Here is a 17,201-nt window from a genome sequence, read left to right on the forward strand (position 1 = left end):
AGATGGACCTTTGTTGGTAAAGAAATGTCTCTGCTTTTCAATATGCTATCTAGGTTGGTCATAACTTTCCTTCCAAGGAGTAAGCACCTTTTAATTTCATGGCTGCAATCACTACCTGCAATGATTTTGGAGCCCAAAAAGATAAAGTCTGACACTGTTTCCACTGTTGCCCCATCTATTTCCCATGAAGTGATGGGACCAGATGCCGTGATCTTCGTTTTCTGAATGTTGAGCTTTAAGCCAACTTTTTCACTCTCCTCTAAGCCTGTCCAAATCCTGCCATTCTACAAGGCCAGCTTCTCCTCTGTGAAACCCTCCCTCCCTGCCCCAGGTGGAAGTGTTCTCCTTCCTTTATCATAAAGCACTTTGGTTTGTCTGTCTTTTGGTGTCTCTGGATATCATTTTGTTTTTGTGTGTCGGCTGCCTCTCCAGAGCATGGCTTCACAGGGTTGACACACAGAGCCTCACGCATGGTGAACGCTCAGTGGATACTTTCTTAACCAGAAGGATGCACACACATGATCAAGGGCCTCATTCTGTGGGTACCAACAGGAAGACCTCTGACTCAGTGGGGATGATGTTAGCTAGTGACTTACCCAGCCACTTTGAAGAGGTTGTTTCATATCTTGTCACCTGAGCCCCTGTTGGCATATCTATTTTTAGTGTAGGGAAGTCCCTGAACACAACTAAATTCTAGCAAACCAGAGTATGTCATGGGTGGAGTTTCTTCCTTGTAAGTGACCTGATCTGTCCCCAAGGTTATTCACTGATACTGCTTTACCCAGAAGATAGAGCTCAAGGGAACATCAATTGAATTTGGACTATGTCCACACTCCTCATTAAAATGATTAAACCCCAAATATATGCAGGATTCTACGCCTGATGCTAGATCTGTTTTGTCTTCCCACCTGTACCTCCGTGGCCCCGTCTCTCTGTCCTCCCCGGGGCTTTGGTTTCAGTATCACCAACCTTCAGAATCCACCCTGCTCTGTGTTCCACGCTCTGCTCTTGTCCATACACTCAACCTGACCTCCTCCTAGCTTCTGAGAGAAGTGGGTGGGGGTCCTGAGAAGCTCATCGGTTGGTAGAAAATGCTGATACCTAGTGATTCGGTATAATTACTCAACGAGTAAATACTTGGTTTGCATCAACCTTCCCACTTAGAAAGCCAAACCCAGGATTTCTCAGCTATATGCCCTTGGGGCATGGCAGTGACCTTGGGATGCTGGCTGTTTTCTTTATTCCTGTCAAGCTCCTTTAAGAGGGGAAGGGGCTTTGCTTTGTCTGGGCCAGAGAGTGAGTGGACCCTAGGGCCATGGTGTCCAGTGAAATGAAAGACCCCATGTCACTTGCCACATGTGGTAGCTGAGCCCCAAAATGTGGCTAAGGTGACTGGGGAACCAGATTTTGAATTCTATTTCATCTTAGTGAATTTAAACATAAATACCACATGTGGTGGCCACGTTGGATGGCCCAGACCTCAAGGGTGGGGGAAATGGGTCATACGAGGTCAGAACTTTTGGGGAGCCCGGTACAGTCGTGGTGAGAGGACACCTAATTGCAGACGCTGCCTTGTAGGCGAGACTCTGCCGCTGTGCAAGTAAAAGCTTGTTTGACCAAATTTGGCCTCAAAGCTGAACGATGTTTGCGGGGAAACCTGTGCTGTGCTGTGCTGACGAGGGCATTGTTCATTTATTCTTTTATTTCCTTTCAGAAGAGCAGGCACGGAGCTCCCCTCAGCTGTAATTACTTGAACGAGTTTCTATATCCTGTTTCCTCTACTTGATTTCATTAAACCGTGACATAAATGCATACTTTGCACCCAAAGCGTGTCTAATCACTGAATCCAAATGACTGCTTTGAGAGAGGAATCAGGGAACTTTGGGCGAGGCTGTATAGACCGTTACACTGATTGAAACTTGTGAGGTTCTCGCTTTTACTTGGTTTTTCTTGAATAGCTTCAGCTGAAACAGGCTCTGGGTGTTTTGCCCTTACATGGTGGTTATTAAAGTCGTGCTGAGCTGCGGGCTTAGGTGAATTAATCTTGCACCACATTTGCTAGAATATCCGCACCGTGTGTGCCGTGGCGTCAGTCTTCCCTGGCTCCAGGGAGGGTCCATGTGTTCAGGCGTCATTTATCCCACACTGCGTCTTCCCAGCTGCAATCTGTGTTCATGGGCTGCCAGTTGTCCTGTCATCTAGTGAGTTTCTTTGTTGGTGTGTCAGTTTCCACCAGTCCTTTCACTGTGGAAAGTCTGGCAGCCCCTTGAGAGCCACACTGCTCTTTGTGGCTCCCCAAATGGCTCCCCTCTCCACCCACAATCTTCCTTTCAACCACAATTTCAAATATACACAATATAAGAAGTCAGCACAGGCAGCACTGGAGCAAGAAAATACCAGTGTGAAGGGTAGATGATGAACAGGGAGGCTGGCACCCACACGGGGAAGCGTCAGTGTGGTCTTCCCCAGCATCCTGACTGAGTGGAGTGCAGCCCTGGGGTCCTCTGGCATCCTCCCCCAGTAGAGGCCACATCTGTCTCCATCTCTCTGCTCTGTCCTTTGTTCAGTTGCTCAGTCATGTCCAAATCTTTGCAACCCCATGAACTGTAGCATGCCTGGCTTCCCTGTCCTTCACCATCTTCCAGAGTTTACTCAAACTCATGTCCATTGAGTCAGTGAGAACCATCTCATCCTCTGTTGCCCCCTTCTCTTCTTGCCTTCAATCTTTCCAAGCATCAGGGTCTTTTCCAAGGAGTCTGTTCTCTTCGCATCATGTGGCCAAAGTATTGGAGTTTCAGCTTCAGCATCAGTCCTTCTGATGAATATTCAGGACTGCTTTCCTTTAGGATGGTCTGGTTGGATCTCCTTGCTGTCCAAGGGACTCTCAAGAGTCTTCTCCAACACCACAGTTCAAAAGCATCAGTTCTTCAGTGCTCAACTTTCTTCACAGTCCAACTTTCACATCCATAGATGACTACTGGAAAAACCATAGCCTTGACTAGATGGACTTTGTTTGCTAAGTCATGTCTCTGCTTTTCAATATGCTATCTAGGTTGGTCGTAACTTTCCTTCCAAGGAGTAAGCATCTTTTAATTTCATGGCTGCAATCACCATCTGCAGTGATTTTGGAGCCCAAAAAAATAAAGTCTGACACTGTTTCCACTGTTTTCCCAGATATTTCCCATGAAGTGATGGGACCAGATGCCATGATCTTCGTTTTCTGAATGTTGAGCTTTAAGCCAACTTTTTCACTGTCCTCTTTCACTTTCATCAAGAGGAGCTCCTCTTCACTTTCTGCCATCTGCATATCTGAGGTGATTGATATTTCTCCCAGCAATCTTGATTCCAGCTTGTGTTTCTTCCAGTCCAGCGTTTCTCATGATGTACTCTGCATAGAAGTTAAATAAGCAGGGTGACAATATACAGCCTTGACGTACTCCTTTTCCTATTTGGAACCAGTCTGTTGTTCCATGTCCAGTTCTAACTGTTGCTTCCAAAGCCCTGGGGAGGGCTTAAAAATGGTTATCTCATTTGAAAGAATGGCTCTGTACCAGCCTGAGAGACTGGCTGGATAAAAGTGTGGGCTGGATGGCTTCCAGGGAAGGAGGGAAAAGGCTCAGCAGCCCAGCCAGCTCTAAGCGGAGCACAGTGATGCTGTGTTCATTGCCTCATGTAGACTGAGTCTTAGGGCCTGTAAGGTACTGTCAAATATTCCTATAGGCAGATACATACCTCCAACCCTGTACTGCTTTTCTGATGTCCTGGAAGACCAGGTGATTATGTTTTAATTTTATTCCTATCCCTACCCTCCAGCAAGAATCATTCTTCCCCAGTTCTGAGGTCATTTGACTTCTCTAAGGAGACTTGCTTTTTCCTTCCCATTTTTTGTTAGTATTATTAACAATTTTAAAAAGAGATTTTAACTTTAAGAAGACTAACGTCTTAGACTTGCCCCTCTACTTTGGGTTCAGTTTTTCTTCTGCTTTATCTGAACTTTCCAATATCGACTTCATATCTTATAATAGTTTTAAAAAAACACACACACAGTAGTCACCTATTTACAAGCATTTACAAGGATTTCCCTGGTGGCTCAAACAGTAAAGCATCTGCCTACAATGTGGGAGTCCTGGGTTCGATCCCTGGGTTGGGAAGATCCCCTGGAGAAGGAAATGGCAACCCACTCCAGTACTCTTGCCTGGAGAATCCCATAGACGGAGGAGCCTGGTGGGCTACAATCCATGGGGTTGCAAAGAGTTGGAGGTGACTGAGCGACTTCACTTTCACTTTCACTATTTACAAGGGTTTGAAGAGCTCTGTGTCAGGAACTGGCATACAGACAGCAATAAACATTTTCTTCTTATTTCACAGTAGTATATCATCTGCCTCAGTTTCCTCAAAACACTTGGGTCCTCACTTTTGTGTAGGAGCAGGAAAAAGAATGGTTGAGCACCATTAGCTAGTGAAAAATGCGCTTTGCTAGAAAGGAAGTTCTCAGAAAGTCAGCCTTGCCTTTGAGGACCAGACAATGCAGCTGGCACCGAGCAGCGAAGCCCAGGTGGATGCGCAGGTGTCCATGCACAAGTTTCTCTCTGACTTCTGTAAATACTCCTTGCCATCCCTGAGGCTGGGACTAGTTGGCATGCAGGTGACTCCTCATGGGAAGGGGAAATGCGAAATTAAAGTACTCTTCTAAATGCAATCTTTCTCTCTGCTTTCTCAGACCAAGACGTGGGGAATATCAAGTAACAGAGAGGAGAGGGAGCCGGGGTTGACCGGGCGCTGGAGGTCAGATTCCAGATCAGGCGCTGGAGGTCACATTCCAGATCAGGCGGTCTATCACTGCACTGCCGCTGCACTTGCCCGCCCTCTGTTATGGACGGGATGTCTTTGGCTGCAGAAATATTAAACTCGATTCACAATAATAGGGCTCTACTGGAATGTAGGTGGGCTTCAGAGGCGACATTTTCTAGAACCCTCTTTTCTTACTTCTCCCCAGTCTGCCCACCATGAGTCAGACTCTCCCTTCATGATTGCACGATGGTTGCAGCAGTTTCTAGGTAACGGGCTGCCTCAGCCCGCTCTCCAGCCAGGATGCTGCTGTTGAAAGAGCATCGAGTCTGTAACTGGGGCTGGGGTGACGCTGACCCAAGAGCCCTGGCTCAGAAACCCCTGGTGGACTCAGGTTTTTCCAGACCCAGAGCTAGGAAGGGAGATGCAGATCCATGTCCCCCTGTACCCCCGACCCTCAAAAACAGACAAAGTAGTCACCAAGGGAAGTGTAGATGTTGGGTGGGAAGCTGCAAGTCACACTACTCTTCCTATAATTGATCAACCCCCCATTAAAAACTCAGAAAGGCAATTTCCTCTCAGAAAGTGGGAAATCCTCATTGTTGAGGTAGCATTAGTGTCTGTTTTGTGACGCTAATGTCTCCTTTGCTCCCACTCCTCCCTCTGTTCCTTTTCCCTCCTTCCCCTTCCCACCTCGTCTTCATTTTTCTTCTCTTTCCTCCTTTCTGTCCTATTTCCCCTTCCTTCTTCTTTCCCTCCTCTTCCTCTGAGTTTCTTCCCTGTGCCCCCACCCCCGTTAATTGTCAGCACATCTATATGACTCAATGACATTTGTTCGATACAGTGCAGTATCTTACTAAGACATTGGTTTGATACAATGCAGTATCTTACTAAATAGAATGTTTCCATATTTGTCCCCCAGGAAGAAGAAATGCCCGATGTGGAAATTGACATTGATGATCTTCTTGATGCAGACAGTGAAGAAGAGAGGGCTTTAAAATTACGAGTAAGTAGTATTCAAAATCTCGATCCTTTGATGAATGCTTGAATCCACTTGGGTCTCCAGAGCATGGCTCTCACTGATCCTGCCCTCGGGTGGTATTGGCACCAGCAGTTGGGCAATGGCAGTTTGCAGAGGGAATCAATAGGAGGCTGAGTATTCACCCACATAAACTGCATATCTGGGGATAAAACAGCCCAAAGGACCTGACTATAGTCAGATCTTACAACACCTTACGGATATGGGTTTCTTCAGCTCCAGCTTCTTGGGAGAAGGATGGTTCTGCCTCCAGAGATCCATTTGCCAGAGAAGGAAGGCATGTCCCACAATTGTATGAGAAGGAGAGGGGCTGAGCTAGAACTGCAATACCTAAACCCAGGATTCCGGTCTTGCAGTTGTGGATTATACCATTCATGAAATTCATTTCTAGATAAGATTGTTTACAACATAATTCTAATAAAATATCTTTTATTGGTTCATGCTCACCTAATATAATGGATATTGAGATTCCCCCATTTCCTTTGTCCAGAGCAAAAAAATACTTATTTCCCTTTCCACAGGAAGTCAAATCTATCATTTTTAAATCGGCATTTGTGAGTTACTAAAACCAATTAACCTGTGACCTGCCATGGTTCTCACTGTTCATTGATAATTACTGTTAATGGCTGTTAGTTATCACAGAAGACAAACGATCACTAGAGGCAAGTAAAGGACACATTTAAATGTGTTAATGTGTTTAGTGTGTTAATAATTACTGGCGTCTCAGTTTAATGTGGTAGAGCCAGGCTCTTATTTCTTGTTGGTAAATTAGTTGGGAGATGATAGCATCCCAGTTATGAAAGTTACAAAAGCAAAACAAAAACAAGCAAAAAACCCCAGGCACCAGTTCTATAGAAGATGTAATGACATAATTTTTTTTTTAATCAAAAAAGTAATTACTTGAAAGAAGCTTTAACTGCCATCAGGTCACCCTGTCTGGTTCCCAAGGAAGGATAACCAAAGCCTGCAGAGGTGAGACAAGCTGCTTTGTGATTGAATCACAGCCAGGCTCTCATTCTCCACGTCCAGTGTGATTGTCACCATCTCTCACAGGCTGTCTCAACTTAAGTGTACCCAGATTGTTATGAACCACATAGGCAGCCCGAAGGACAGATGTGTATGTGTGTGTTCTAAAGAGTGAAAGTGAAAGGTACAATTTTGTGTCTTCAGAGGGCTAACAGATAGTGAAATACAGTGTGATTCTTGGTAGTCAGTATGAAATATTGATTTACCCTGTTAATAATGTTATAAAAATTAAATGATTTCACTTAAATGATGTTGAATTTTAAAATAAAGCTTCTGTGTATTTTCTTCTAGGAAGCTCTTGTAGACTGCTACAAACCAACAGAGGTAAGCAAATCACTTTCCCTAAATGTCAAGTTTGAGCTGGTTTTTTCCTCGTTTTTAATTAAATCAATTTCTCTATTTTTAAGAAAGAATCACAATAAGTGGTTTGATTATGTGTACACTAAGTAACCATTATATCCATAAGTGAAGTGCATGTGTTTGAATAACACTGACTTCCTTATTTGTAAACCTAAACATGTCTGGTTCTGGAAGACTTAAAACTAATAGAATTGGGTGTGTTGCATGCTTTTATATCATATAAAAGCCAAACTTCAAAGAAAATTAAGAAAATTTGAAATCATTTTAGCAAAAATTTTAGATTTATGACTGGAGAATACATTCTATTAGTGTAGAGGTATGTATTTTTAAAAAGCTTAAAGCTGATTCTGTTATTCATAATTGAATGGTTGCCTTTATTGGAAGGATAAATTTTATGCTTTGTGTGGATATTCATCAAGAGCATAAGTATTAATGTAAAACATGTGGATATTAGTTTGATTAGACCAAAGCATTTAATGAATACTCTAATGACCAGTGTACAAATTAAGGATTTGATCATTTATGAAAATATATGTAAAAGAGGTATTTGCACTTTGCTCCTATGATAAGTAGGAGAAATTAGAAGATCTATCAGATGTTTTGAAGTTAATTTACTGTATCAAAGCAATAATGAGAGGGCTTCTATTTTTGATGTGGTATAACTACAAAGTGAGAGGAAAGCATGCTTTTAAGAGTGTGTAAAATTTAAATGAATGGGAGGTTTTAGGGTCATTTGCCTTGAGGTCAGTTACTTATTTGAGCTTTATTCTTACAATCTCCAGTTTCCCTTTATATTGATTACATACTGTATTCATAGAGATTTTAAAATTTTAGTTATCAAAATGTATATATTTTTAATCAATGTGATATATATATTCATAATTTTGAAAACCCAAAACAGGCTTATGATGAAAAAGTAGCATTGTCTTTCCCATTCCTTAGTTCCCCTCCCTAGAGTATATATTTTATATTTATGTATCTTTATAAACAACAATTTTGGCTGTTTCCCTGCTGTTTACTCTTATATTGCTAAGTATGAATTTACTACTTTTTTCACTCCTTGACATAAGAGAAATATGATAGATCTCTTACTCTCCACACAATTCATTTCCTTCCATCCCTTCAATAAAATTATATAACAGTATTGTTTTAACCCAGTAGTCAAGATTAATAATATTATGATTTAAACAAATGTTTTTCACTGATAAGTCAAACAGTGAAATATTACCAATGCTTCTTTCTTGCATAGCCGTTTGTTTTTCCTAGAGCTGATAAGTACCTTGTCATTTGTTTTTGTCTAGTGCCTATTGGTATTTTTTGTTGAACTCTCCAGAATCTTTGTCTATGTAGTATATTTTTTGTATGCTCAAATGCATCATTACTCACTCTACACCAGGCTTTCCTCCTGGAGCCCCTTTGCAACAATATGGAAAAGTTATTCTCTGGGTCTGCTGAGTAGCTATTGTGTTGAGACTTCTGTTCACTGCTGTCCCATGTCAGATGCTTTGTTTCTTAAATCTCAGTCTTCCTCATTTAAGTTGGAGTACATCATCCTACAATAGCTTTCTGGGAAAGGATGTATAAAAGGTAAAATTTTTGAATCCTTGTATATATAAAAGTGTATCTTGATTGATAGTTTGGATGGTATAGAATTCTAAATAAAATTCATTTCTAAAACTCAATTTTAAGGGCATTATTCTATTGTTGTATTACTTCGGTTGTGAAGAATTCTGAAGCTTTTTCCATTCTCAGAATCTAGGTGACCTATTCTTTTCCTTTCAGTTAACTTGGATTATCTCCATATTTTGGAATTTTACAATGATATGCTCTAGGGTGGGTTCTTTTCTGTTCATATGCTGGGTAATTTGTAAACTCTTTTAGTCTGAAGATTTATGCCTTTCAGCTCTTCAAAACTAACTTTTTACTATTTATTATTTTTACAAATTTTTCCCCTCAATATTCTGTATTTTTGGTTCTCTTATCATTCAGATGTTACGTCTTCTGGATGGAGCCTCTAATTTCTTATCTTTTTCCTTTTGTTTTTCATCTCTTTGATCTTTTGTTCTACTTTCTGAAAGATTTCCCTGACTTTATCTTCTACACTTTTTATTGATATTTTTAAATTTCAGCTGTCTTATTTTTAATATTCAAGAACTGTTTCTTGATCACTGTTCACTATTTTGTTTGAGTATTTCTTCTCATATTATGGATGCATTTATTTCTTTTTTCTTTTTGAGGATATCAGTCAATGTTTTGTTTCCTTTTGAAGATTATTCTGCTCTCTGCATTTCCTCTTTTTTCTCTGAATCACCTTTTTCTCTGTCTTTGTCCATCCTTGCTAATTCTGGGCAGTGTATTCATGTTTGAATGTTAGGACTCAGTAAGCTGATTGGAATATGTGTGTATGAGCACAATTTGTCCATTGGTGGGTCTCACCATGGAGTGACCAGGTTGCAGATCAGATTTTTTTTTTTTTCATTGTATGTGGGTATGGAGAAGGGGGTGCATTCCAGGTGGTTCAGTGGTAAAGAATATGCCTGCCAGTGCAGGAGATGCAGAAGACACAGGTTCTATTCCTGGCTCAGGAAGATCCCCTGGAGTAAGAAATGGTAACCCAATCCAGTATTCTTGCCTGGAGAATCCCGTGGACATAGGAGCCTGGTAGACTATAGTCCATAATGTTGCAGAGAGTCAGACACGACTGAGCGCAAACACACACACACCCATATGGAACAGGGGGCTTCTCAAACTGTTGCTGTTTGGACAACTCTTTTCTGGAGAGGTTTTTAGGTTTTCCTGTTTTATTTTTTTTAAGATTTGACCCGGTAAACTCCTATCTGAGGGTTGATAATCTGACTTTAGGCTTTGTCGAAGTAAGGACAGAACGGCAGCAGGTGACTCCCCCTTTAGCTCTTCGGGGACTAGAACTCCTTTATTTATACATAGCTGGGAAATTAAGAGTTAAAACAATTAGATATTTGGAGAGCAGTATCGAATTGTTGCGAAGGGTTGGACAAGCTTAGTGGAATCTTAGTCAGGAAAAGTGATGAATTATGCCGATAAATTAACATGTGATGTGGGGGTGAGGGATGGCTGCTGAGAGTAGATGCAGACTGGTGGGTGTAGACATGCCCCGTACTCACTTATCATTCCCTTTTTTCTTCAGTTCTTCTGCGTGGGGAAGTGCATCTTTTGGTATTTAGGTGAGAAAGGTTGGATATGCATGAGAGGCCTCCTCCCCTTTCCCCCAGGTTTTGCAATGTTCAAGGAGAAAAGTGTTTACACTCCTTATAATTAAATGAGATGGAGGATCTTTTCCTCCTGCAATAACAGTATTCCTTAAAGCAGAGACATTACCGACAAAGGTCCATATAGTCAAAGCTATGAGTTTTCCAGTGGTCATGTATGGACGTGAGAATTGGACTAAAATGAATGCTGAGCACAGAAGAATTGACGCTTTTGAACTGTGGTGTTGGAGAAGACTCTTGAGAGTCCCTTGGACGGCAAGGAGATCAAACCAGTCAATCCTAAAGGAAATAAGTCCTGAACATTCATTGGAAGGACTGATGCTGAAGCTGAAACTCCAATACTTTGGCTATCTGATGTGAAGAACTGACTCATTGGAAAAGACCCTGATGCTGGGAATGGGTATAGGCAAGAGGAGAAGAGAACGACAAAGGATGAAATGGTTGGATGGCATCACTGACTCGCAATGGACATGAGTTTGAGTAAGCTCTGGGAGTTGGTGATGGACAGGGAAGCCTGGCATGCTGCAGTCCATGGGGTCGCCAAAGAGTCGCATACACTAAGCAGCTGAACTGAGCTGGTCTCTTTGAGGAGGCTTATGAGATGAGAGGATGTGGTATTTGAATGTTCCTCGGAGTCCCAAAGGAAGAAGGAAGGGAAAGGTGCTGGAGTTTATGAGGGAGCCTATCTTGCCCCCTTTTTTAGCTCATGTTTCCTAGGAATAGAAATGGTATAAAATGGTGCAGAATTTCAGTCAATGTCATTGATGTATTAAAGGATCATTTCAGAAAAGTTTGGATAGTTTTGTCTTTAAGCTTATGTGTACAAGAAACAGAGTTTACTGGCACCTGGATTGTGATGATAAAAATAATAGCTTGTGTTTCCCCCGAGCTCTAGAGTTCACACTGAGGGAACAAGTATTATCTTTTAATCCTCACAACCATCACTTGAAGCAGAGAATTTGGGTGACTTGTCTAAGATCTCACAGCAGTGAGCAGAGAGACCCGCGACTTATCCTTGAGTTTCTGACACCTGATTTTGTGCTCTTTCTTTCCATCCTGCCAGTCTTCCTAAGCTGCTTGCACAGCAAGACATGCAGGACATTAAAGGACTTTGACTTATCTCAGCTAAATGCCTGACAATTAATGATGTTCCTTTTCAAGTCGCCTTCTCTGGAAGTACTATTTTTTGATCAAAAGAATTTTACATACAATTATTATGCCTCTTTGAAGTTAGAAATGTAAGGAAGTCGTCTTTGCTGAATCAGACAGATCTATTTATAGTCTCATTGCAAAGGATGAGTTGGCGGTTGGGGTGGGGACCGGGGAGTGGAAAGAAGACTGGACTTTGAATCTAGAGTCTTATACCAGCACCAAATTTGTGTGACTTATAACAATTTTCTCAACCTCTCTGAGCCTCCTTTTCTTCCTCTATGAAGATGGGGGTAGTTAATAACCACCTCCTTAGGTTTTAGTAAGGGCTATTTGCAATGAGAATATTATTAGTGATAGCAACAATAATAATAGCTTAGTCATCTCTAAGCACATGCCAGGCACTGATCTAATACATGTATTAATCATTTCATCTTCACAGCAGAGTTATGAGGCTGGCACTATGATCATCAGTTGAGACACAGAACAGCCTGTATAAATTGCCTCAGGTGACATAGTTAATAAGTGGAGAAGTCAGGGTACGTAGGAAAGCACATAACATGAAGCTTGCCACATGGCTGGTTGAATCTGGCTCCATATAAGGCAATATTTCTCCATTACATATTAATTGCATAAAATGCCCAAATGCACTGATAATGATATTCTTGCATTATTTAATTTGAAGAGCAGGTTTGAAAGAATCTGCTGATTTCACAGAAGTGATATTGTTCTGTCACAGACTTTGGGTCCGTGGTTTCATCCTGTGTGGCTCCCTGGTTAGGAAGAAAGAGACTTGTATTTGCCCATTTTGATTGATATGCCAAACTGTGGACTCTTGACATTTAAATCTTTCCTGACTTGGGCCCTTTAGAAAACACAGCAGTATAATTGAAGTTCCCACACTAATGGATTAGTGATTGACTAGTCAGAATGATGCTTTCATTTTTTCCACTTCAGTAGAAGCCATTTCTGATGTAGTTGATACTAACATAGAACTGATAGGTAGAAAAAGGATATTTCTATGTAAAACATGAAGAAAATAAGTAATTTTGCTTTGGTTATTACTTGGATTTGAAGTATGCCAGTGGACTTTGTAGGGCTTCCCAGGTGGCTCGGTGGTAAAGAATCTACATGCCGATTCAGGAGATGCAGGAGACACACATTCAATCTCTGGATTAGGAAGATCCCTTGGAGGAGGAAATGGCAACCTACTCCAGTGTTCTTGCCTGGAAAATCCTATAGACAGAGGAGCCTGGTGGACTACAGTCCATGGGGTTGCAAAGAGTTGAACATGACGGAGCCACTGAGCATGCACGCAGTGGGCTTTGTAGAAATCAAGGATGGGGATGTCAAGGCTAATTAGCCAGGCTAGGGGGGAGCAGAGACTTTAGCAACTCTGAGCCATCAGAGTCTGTCCATTGATATGCATGAGAGGTTCACGCAGGATGAGTCAGTCTGTGAGTAGGCGGTGAGAGGCATCTTTGATCCCGGTAGTCGGCTGGGTCATGGAAATGTCATGCCGCATGTGACGGTACAGAAGAAGGATGTCTAACTACTGTTTGCAAATGGGAACTGACTAGCGTTTTCAGAAGGACAGGCCTGCTCCATTGTTCATCGTGTGTTGGTGGGTAGGAAGGCAGATGCTCTTTCCTTGCTTTGATGTCACAGTGACTCTTACATTGCTGATAGGCTTTGATGCCGGCCACTGTCACCTTCTACTCACACACCCACCATTTAGTATCTTAATCTGTCATTTAAATATTGTTCAGTTTATGTGTACATGGAAGCACTCCCAGCCCTGATTACTGAGCTGACTGCAACAGAAAGAAAATGTAAACTAGGAGAATCGGTGTGAGTGACTGGAGAAGGCTTGGCTTGGTGTTTTGCTATATTCTCTTTGTTCATCCGCTCAACAAATATTTATAGAAGATTTCTGTAATCTAGGGACTTAGAGAGGGTGGCAAACATGTGTCTCCAGTTTAAAAACAATCTCTTAGGGACTTCCCTGGTGGTCCAGTGGCTAAGACTCCACACTCCAGAGTCTGGGGACCCGGCTTCCATCCCTGGTCAGGGAACTAGATCCCACATGCCGAAACTAAGACCCAGTGCAGCCAAAATAAATAAAAACGTTAAATAATAAGTAGAAAATAAGAACAATCTTTTTAAAGGCCACAGCCAGCTATGGTGAGAATTTCAATGCTCAAAAAATTTTTAAATAGGGATAAAAGGACAGAAATGCTGGGGTGTCAGCTTATCTCATGGTTCTCTAAGTTATAAATCAAACTGATGAATGGAGAGTGATTTTAGGGGATCTGTACTTTGCTGGAAAAGCCAAGGAGGCCACCGTTTTGCTTGTTTAATGGATCTGAGAGCCTGCACGCAGGGAAAACTTTTCTTCTGGCTTCTCACGGGATTTCCTCAAAAAAGACTGCTGTTTGGGGCTGGGAAGAGGAGTAGAACTTGAGTGTGAGATTAATGAGTGGAAATCTACCCTTTGAAAACAATCACCTTCAGAATGATGTTTCTGAAAAGTGAGAATTGGGAAATTACAAAGAAAGACCGGAGTCAGATAGGAACAACATTCTAGCGGTTGGAGCCGTTGGCTACAAGAGCCTAATTATGTGTTAGAGTAATTAGGTGGGTAGATCATAAAGAGTTCAGATTTATTAGCCAGAAACATGGGAAGCTTTATCAAGCGCCAAAAGGGTTTTAGTCCCAGTATGTCAGTTGTTCACACACTTTCCTTAGGGCTCTTTAGGCTCCAGACCTCTTCTGCCCAGGGAGAAAGAGCCAGGATGTGTCGGAGCTGACTTTTGGACCCATTTTTAAAGTAGATTTATTTATTTATTTTTTGGCTTTGCTGGAAGAACCACATGCATCTTGCCATTGGACTGTCCTCCTCCCCCCAGACATTAATGATTATTGTTTTATAAAAGACTCAGTGGAGGAGGTAGAGGCTTTAAAGGGCAGTGACTTTAAACAGTTGGCATTTTCCAGTGATTGATTGTGCTTTTATGGCCTTTTCTTTTTCTATTAAATTCAAATGAGTGATCATGTGATACCATGATCATGTTTTAAAAGCTGATCAACCCTATATTAAAATCAGCTTTATGTTCTCTTCTTGTGTTTAGATTTATCTGGGCAGGAGAAAAACTATGTTAAAGGCAATTTGACACATGAGTTTTGATTTCTGTATCTTTAGCAAAGGGAGTCACAATCACACAAGTCTCAAACAATTTAGAAATGGATTTCTTTCCTTTAGACAAGATTCAGGTGTTTGTACTAAGTATTTCCTTCATTGATAATGGGACCCTTGATGAAATTAGTTTTCTTAGGAATTATGAAGTGGGAAATTATAATTCTGCTGAATTTAGTCCACTGATTATTTATTGGAGTTGGATTGCTTATGTGGACTTTATGTGGTATAAATTTCAGGTGTACGGTATGTGAGAATCCCATTAGTAAGTGAAGGAAGAATTAAATGCCAGTTAGGTTGGATCTGGTGAGGGCAAATGAACTGTTCTGCTGCATATACAAAAAGGTTAGAATTTGGATACAAAATAAATTAATCTAAGAGCAGTGGTCTGTATCTCTAAAATAGATTCATGAGACTGCTCTCATCAGCAGAGCAAATTAATCTTTAATGGTGGATAGTCAAGGAAATTAATGGACAAAATGAATGCAGTTAAGACCTTCAGGAATTTATGTTGGCAGAAGTCATTATAAGCACAGCAGGCACAAACCCTCACCCAAAACAGATTCATAAGCCTCTCTTCAGATCATGAAAAATAGGATCAGTTCTGGTGTGGCCCTGTCGGCAAATGAACTCCTCTGAAGATAAACCTTCTCCCCTCCTCTTCTCCCCCAAAAGATGGAGAAGTGAAGTATTTCAGTGATGAGTGATGAAGGCACTGGTGCTGCTGAATAATGCCAGTGACTGAGGAGAGCAAATCCCAGGGTCACACAGGGATGGGCTCGCCCCCAAAGCCATGTTCATCAGGACTGATTCACTGCCTGCTCCTTTGGCATCCTGTGTGACCCAGATAGTCAAGCCAGTGAAAGTTTGCAGTGTGATTTTTAAATGCTTAGCTGTTTCGTTGAGGGGGTACATTTTGCCATTTGGAATAGTTTTCAGGTGTTGCCATCATGTTTAAGAAGAGGTACATACTGCCTACACTTCCATTGTTCTCACATATCTAATCTTTGCTGGATCTTGAAATTCTTCTCATAGAGCCTGGTAACTATGGTTCACAGTGCTGTTTTGTATATTTGAAAGTTGCTAAGAGAAAAAATTGTAACTGTGTGGTGATGGATGTTAACTAGACTTACTGTCATGATTATCTTGTGATATATTCTTATATTATGTTGTATGGTGGTTTAGTTGCTAAGTCATGTCCAACTCTTGCTATCCCATGGACGGTAGCCTGCCAGGCTCCTCTGTCTATGGGATTCTCCAGGCAAGAATACTGGAGTGGGTTGCCATTTCCTTCTGCAGAGGATCTTCCCAACCTAGGACTCAAACCTGGGTCTCCTGCATTGCAGGCAGATTCTTTACCGACTGAGCTATGAGGGAACCCCATTATATCATATACCTGAAACTAATATGTTGTATGTCAATTATATGTCGATTAAAAAAATGAAATTCTTCCATCTCTGCCAATCACAACTTGCCTGATTCCCATGTCATCTGTTGAATGCCAGGCTTTTTGGAAGAAGTGTCAGGTAGCTACATGAAACAGGTGCAAGCTGACTTGATTTGCCGTCATTTGGCAGCGAGGCTCAGAGACAGATGGTCCCCGAATGTGCCTTTTTAGGAAATGCTTGGTGCAGTGATCGGGGTGACAAAGAGGAGGCACACAAGAAGTTGCTGATCCTCATGGGTTCCAGCCTTCAGAATCCTCCCCTGCTGTTTCTCTTCATGCCACCTAAGGGGTGGGTGGTGTTCTTTGGACAAGCAGGTAAAGCCCCCAGAGTTCTGCCGGGTGCCCTTTGTCAGAACTTGCATGTTGCACACAATCGTTCTCATTGGTGACATCATTCACCAAGCGGCAGTTTTAAGCATTTCTTTGGAAAAATCTGTTTGTCGGGAAATATTTCTCATCAAGGGGCTGCATCATAATATCCATTTATCTTGTTTATCTTTTCCAATGACTTGAAACGCTTGAAAGAGCGACATGAGTGAGTGCAGCTTAGTCATGCACACAGCAGCGGTCTGTAGTGACACCCAGATTTCTCCTTCTCCCGCTTTTCAAGGGACCCACCCAGAGCAGTGCAGTGTCATCACTAACAGATGAGTCAGTTTGAGCGACTAGGGAAGGGCTGCAGACGCCTGGCTCTGGTGATAATTGCAAAACGCGCATCCATCTGCCACCTCTGGCACAGACCCCAGCAGGCGAGAGGGGGTGGCAGCTGAAAGCCACAGGGCCCAGGAGGGATTAGGAACGAGAGCTCAGAGTATGGCCACTGCAAGGCCATGCCCCGTGCCAGCCCACACCGCCCAAACTCCAGAGCAAGGAGGGACCTTCTGTTTTCACGAAGCTGCCAGGTCCCCTCAGAAGCCTGCTTTGCTTTTTCTTTCCTAGGAGTCTCTC

At 42.1% G+C, this 17,201-nt stretch overlaps 1 protein-coding gene across 1 annotated transcript in view; it reads left to right on the plus strand.

Annotated features, from left to right (window-relative positions):
• The window catches only part of PPP1R14C (protein phosphatase 1 regulatory inhibitor subunit 14C), an 87,062-nt gene that overhangs the window by 61,120 nt on the left and 8,741 nt on the right, over positions 1–17,201 (plus strand). Inside the window, exons 2-3 of the mRNA XM_052645671.1 lie at positions 5,711–5,794; positions 7,145–7,177. Of these exons, the coding sequence (XP_052501631.1) occupies positions 5,711–5,794; positions 7,145–7,177 (117 nt within the window). The remainder of the gene's footprint in view (positions 1–5,710; positions 5,795–7,144; positions 7,178–17,201) is intronic.

The sequence above is a fragment of the Budorcas taxicolor genome, chromosome 9, assembly GCF_023091745.1.
Source record: "Budorcas taxicolor isolate Tak-1 chromosome 9, Takin1.1, whole genome shotgun sequence".
Taxonomy (NCBI): Eukaryota; Metazoa; Chordata; class Mammalia; order Artiodactyla; family Bovidae; genus Budorcas; species Budorcas taxicolor.